This window comes from Octopus bimaculoides, chromosome 2 (assembly GCF_046866305.1).
Source record: "Octopus bimaculoides isolate indiv1 chromosome 2, ASM4686630v1, whole genome shotgun sequence".
Classification (NCBI taxonomy): Eukaryota; Metazoa; Mollusca; class Cephalopoda; order Octopoda; family Octopodidae; genus Octopus; species Octopus bimaculoides.
In genome coordinates, this window is record NC_142929.1 from 104,557,280 (window position 1) to 104,562,902 (window position 5,623).

The window sequence follows — 5,623 nt, forward strand, 5'->3', positions numbered from 1 at the left end:
AATCCTTTTCAAATTGTTATGGGGGTAGATAAACACTGGTAGGCCTGGGACGTATATTTACATGGACCACAAAATATAGAATGAAGAAGAAAAAAATAATAAAATAATCGTTTAAGTAACTAAAGCTGAAATTCCAGACTTTTAGAGAATTTTTTTAATTCTTTCCGACGCAAATTTTGGCACCTGAATTTAGGACCTGTCCTGAAAAATAAGAAGGAAATTTAGATCTTATTTCTATATTTTTTAATTTTTTTTTATTGCCCACAAGGGACTAAACATAGAGGGGACAAACAAAGGGATTAAGTCGATTACATCGACCCAGTTCGTAACTGGTACTTAAATTATCGACCCCGAAAGGATGAAAGGTTAAGTCAACCTCGGCGGAATTTGAACTCAGAACGTAACGGCAGACGAAATACTGCTAAGCATTTCGCATGGCGTGCTAACGATTCTGCCAGCTCGTCGCCTTTAGATCTTATTTCTAGCTAGTCGAACAACTATGTTAGAGGCGTCTTTCATTGGTTTGTAATAGTTGGCAGAAAAGTCAGGTTAGAGTTAGTTCCCTTAAACTAGAACTCTTTAAGAAGAGAATAATGTCTCTGTTGTAATTCTGTGTCTCTGGATTCTTGTTGAAGAATTATGCCGAAAGTTACAGCAAATAGTCAAAAATCAGCTCCAATGCCGTCTTGCTCGTCCAAATCTAAGACCCCCACAGTTTCTCAGGTACATGAACAAAATTCGACTCAGAATGATTTAACAACCGAATCTGAAGATTTGGAACGCAAAGCAATCGAACTGGTACAATATTTATTGATTGCAGATCAGAAAAAGATTCCAGTTCGTAAAATTGATATTAATAACCATATACTAAAAGACCAAAAGAAATACTTTCCAGCAATTCTCAAGAAATCTCGGGATATGCTTCAATCAGTATTTGGGGCCAAGCTTATTGAATTCGACGATAAATTAAAAAAACGTTACATTTTAATTACAAGCAGAAGCGATATTAGGAGAAATATTAATTTGATTTCCAGCGAAGAGGAATCGGCTAAACTCGGGCTCCTTTTTAATATTCTGGCCATTATTTACATGAATGGTGGTGTGATATCCGATTCAGACCTGTGGAAAGCACTTCGGAAACTCGGTGTCGATCCAGATGTACATCATGAAGTATTTGGAGATGTGAAGAAGTTACTCACCGAGGAATTCGTTCGCCAATATTATTTGGAATATGTTCGTCAAAGCAACAGTGAACCGATTCAGTATGAATTTCACTGGGGATTCAGAGCTGAAAAAGAACTTCAGAAGAAGGATGTATTACTTTATGTAAGTAAGATATACAAGACCGAACCTTCTCAGTGGAAACTTCTCTGGAATAACTGTATGGAAGAAGAGGCAAACCAATCTTCAACATCATAATAGTAATACTCTCTCTCTCTCTCTCCCCACTTCACACATCTACGCAGGGTGTCTTGGTAGAGTTAAATGCCAGTTATTAAGTCAGTTCTTATTGTTATTCCAACTCGTTATGGTCTGAGTTCAAATCTCGCCGAGGCCAACTTTGTCTTTCAACCCTCCGGGGTCAATAAAATAAAGTACTACTGAACTGCTTGGGATCGATAGGCCTAAATCAGAAACAGTTATGGTCTTAATACAACTTGAATGTAAGAAAGTCTAATAGCTTTGTAATTTTACATAGCTGTACGTGAATTAATCGAATTATTCAAGGTGTTCCTCTTCATTCACTTTTGTAATCGCTTAAGTATAATTAGGCGAAATTAAAGCAATTAAGACCGTTCAGTTACTAATTTTTGCCAAAATCGATTGGAATCTCTCTCTCTCTCTATATATATATATATATGTATATATATGCAATTTAATGCTAACATAATCACAGCCTTTATTGTTATTACTATTATTACTTTAGACTCCAGTTTGTGTATACAAATATATTTGAAGAATTTACAAACACATGAAGCCGGTGATTACCTCTGGACTATATCAATAGACAAGTGAAAGATACCTCTTACACAAGACTCTAGTTTTAAACTGGTTACACCCTCAAAAGAATTATAGGAATTTATTTTCAACCACATTCATATAAAAATGTACTGCATTAAAACAGCAAAAATACTTGTTAAGGATAAAATATTTGCCGCCAAAAAGTTGGCAAATACAACTTCCTTTCTGCAGTTTTGCCTAACAAAACATACTCTTTTGTAATTCACTATCAGGTTTCGTTTATACATCATTATTTTTAAACATTTATGACTAATATCTTTATAACTTGTTTTCATAAATTATTCTTTGTAAAAGTCCTTTCTTGAGATTCACAACAAAATCTGTTCAAAATTTCATTTTGTCTCATTGTAAGTAATAATGAGCTTCTTGTACACAGTGCTCAGATGCACTACAATATTAATATCAAATAATACATTTCATATAAGAATACTATTAATAAGTTTTAAATTATCAATTTTTTATGTTCTAAAAACTTGTAAAAATGTCTCATCCTTAGAGCTTAATTTGTTTTTGTAAATGAGTTTATGTACATAATATATTTTTCTAACATTTCTCAATTTTCACGTCTTTTTGTGTTATAGTTATATTTTTGAAATCTACATTATGTTTACATTTAGACAAAGAATTGCTTACTAAAAAGCAATATATATTAATCGAAGTCAAATTCTCAAACAATCTTATATGATAAACTCCACTCAAGGAACACAATGGATTTCGGGTTAACATTGTTACGTCACTTCCGGTAGTTACTTCCTAGTCATCTAATTTTGGCTGTTATTTTCATTGCCAAAGTTTTTTTCTCTGTCTACAGACGTAATCTGATCGAAACAAAACCACTAGGAAGAGAAATAGAAGCAATAATAATAAAGGCAGTCAGAAAGTCCTCATATATTGGGTGTTTGTCACTTGAATACAGTCGTTACCCATCACGTTGAAACAGTGCCTCCTTGGTTTGGGACGTAATGTTCTACTCGTACAGTTTGGTCATTGTATGTATTATATACCCCAATTTTTTTTGTAGTCGCTTTCTATAAACTACCCCTATCTACTCCTTTTAATTGTTCTTTTCTCTCTAGCACCAATATGGGAATTCACGCTGTCTTGAGAAGAGAGGGCAGCTATGAACTGTTATCGTTTAGGCTATTTATTTATAACGATCGAAAGTGGCGATTCATTCACTGCGTGTTTAACAGACCATGAATATTCCAAAGGGTGGTTCACACTTGCTTTAAACTCGCAGTTCCTTCTGAGAAATATTCAACTTTAACAGTGCAGTAAATTTCCCTCAGTGTCAACAATGTAAACAAACCAAAATCTCCAAGAATCTGATACAAAACAATTTAGATGAAACGAAAACTATTTTGCACAACACAATGGTAATCTTGGATCGAGTTGAGAAACCAAAGGTACTGATTACCCAGTCAAAATATCTTGCTACAAAACAGCCACATGGTTCTGGGTTCAGTCCCACTGCGTGGAACCTTGGGAAATTATCTTCTACCATAACACCGGGGTCGAACAAAACCCTGCGAATGCATTTGTCCCCCAACCACCACCGCTTAATACCGGTGTTAGTTTCTTTACGTCTCTGTAACAATAGCGATTCGGCAAAAAGAGACCGATCGAATAAGTACCGGGGTCGATTTGTTCAACTAAATCCTTTAATCCAATGACTGAAATGCATAAAAGATAATAAGCATCTTGTAGTCAATGAATGGTAATCTAAATCCGTTATTGGTTTCAACTCTTTGGTTGTAGTCATTTCACTTACCGCTATTTTCTTACCACAACACATCTTTATATGTTTTCAGTGTTTTGGTTTATGTCACAAACTTTACTCTTTTATTTGTTTCAATCATTTGACTGCGGCCATGCTGGAGCACCGCCTTTAGTCGAGCAAATCGACCCCAGGACTTATTCTTTGTATGCCTAGTACTTATTCTATCGGTCTCTTGCCGAACCGCTAAGTACGGGGACGTAAACACACCAGCATCGGTTGTCAAGCGATGGGGGGGGGGGGGGACACAGAAACACATATACACGACGGGTTTCTTTGAGTTTCCGTCTACCAAATCCACTGACAAGGCTTTGGTCAGCCCGAGGCTATAGTAGAAGACACTTGCCCAAAGTGCTACGCAGTGGGACTGAACCCGGAACCATGTGGTTGGTAAGCAAGCTACTTACTCCACAGCCACCGAAATTTCATCCAGCTTCATTTCAATTTACAAAGATTCTGGAAAATATCCTAAATCGCTTCACGTTGCCCATGCTCTTGGAAACATATAAACGTCAAAAGTAATTTCCCCTTCCGTAGTATTTTCAATTTTCCTGTATGATTTATGTTTACTTTCATCTTTTTTTTTCAGTCACGATAAAAAAAAATAATAATAAAGATCTCTAAATTAAAGGAAAATAACCATACAAAATATTACAACTTGAAATAATCGAGCGATGGGTGCCTCTCCTAGACAGCCCGTATCTTAAAATGGACAGAAATGTCGTTGTTTGAATGTATTTGATTACATTAAAAGATGCATCGCAGTTTCAGTAGTGCATGCCAGGTAAAATAGCACCAGCAACAAGATTGGATTATTGGAGGACCAACTTCGTATACAAGACCCGGTTTTTTTTTTTTTAAGTAAGAAGCGGGGGGCGTCTTATATGCCATCAAATACAGTATCTGTTCAGAGCCGATCTATTTCATTCCTTGTGGACCTTTTATGCTGTTGCGTTGACCCTGCTAGAATAACACCCAACGCTCCCTCATCACATCCTACTATCTTAAAAGCTAGAATGGACAATAGAGTTCCTAACATACAACAAAACGGGATAGTCGCACCTGGAACGCATTTGATTGCAGCTCGAATCACCTCTAGAAAGTTTTTTTTTTTTAAGTGAAGGTATTTTCATGGGGCTAATGCAGTTTCGCACCTCTCCTCGAAAAGAATTTTTCGGATTCCTACGTTTTAGATGTCGGAGATTACGAATATGCTAAAAATAAACAGTAACATGTAGTTATTTTCTTGTTTACCACGATCGTTTTGGAAACGTGCAGTGTAAACTGACACACTGGAAGGGGAGATAATTCTGTCTTCTATCAATTCTAGACATGCCGTTGACTGCCTTAGAGTCTCTCACGCAATAAAGACACGTATGGCAAACTTATTCCAGCATGGCCACTTGGCACCACGTGTTCTTAGGTTGGTTCTTTTCCTGTTTTCTTCTGGTGTCTATGTCACAGTAGTTTTTGTATGCTGAATAACTTGTATGCAAAACCGACACAGCATCACAATGATTTGCAGTGGTTGTAATTGGCTTTGCCGAAAATTTTTTTTTCCGTTTATAATTCAGTCTTGCTAGGTGACTGAGGAACTTCTTTAGTCATCCGTAGTTTATACTAAACGGAACCGTAGGCAGAACTATTGCACTATATAACTGAACCTTGATGTTAATACCGATGCCTATTGGAATATACCTCCTCTGCATTGCCAGTTCTACTAGTCACATTACTTTCTATACTTCCATTACAACAAATCACACTGGCCAGATGAAAATATTGGTCGTGATATTAAATCTAGTTAGTCATTGTTTCTACCAGCTG

The 5,623-nt window shown here is 36.3% G+C and overlaps 1 protein-coding gene across 1 annotated transcript; it reads left to right on the top strand.

Annotated features, from left to right (window-relative positions):
* Positions 1 to 519: 519 nt before the first annotated feature.
* LOC106875978 (non-structural maintenance of chromosomes element 3 homolog) lies at positions 520 to 2,574 on the top strand. Its single transcript, XM_014924321.3, has one exon. The coding sequence runs from the start codon at positions 640 to 642 to the stop codon at positions 1,417 to 1,419; it is 780 nt and encodes a 259-aa protein (XP_014779807.1). The 5' UTR covers positions 520 to 639; the 3' UTR covers positions 1,420 to 2,574.
* The last annotated feature ends 3,049 nt before the right edge of the window (positions 2,575 to 5,623 follow it).

What these genes read in the sequence shown, in the direction of transcription:
- LOC106875978 (XM_014924321.3), top strand. Translation starts at nt 640, where the DNA reads ATGCCGAAAGTTACAGCAAATAGTCAAAAATCAGCTCCAATGCCGTCT.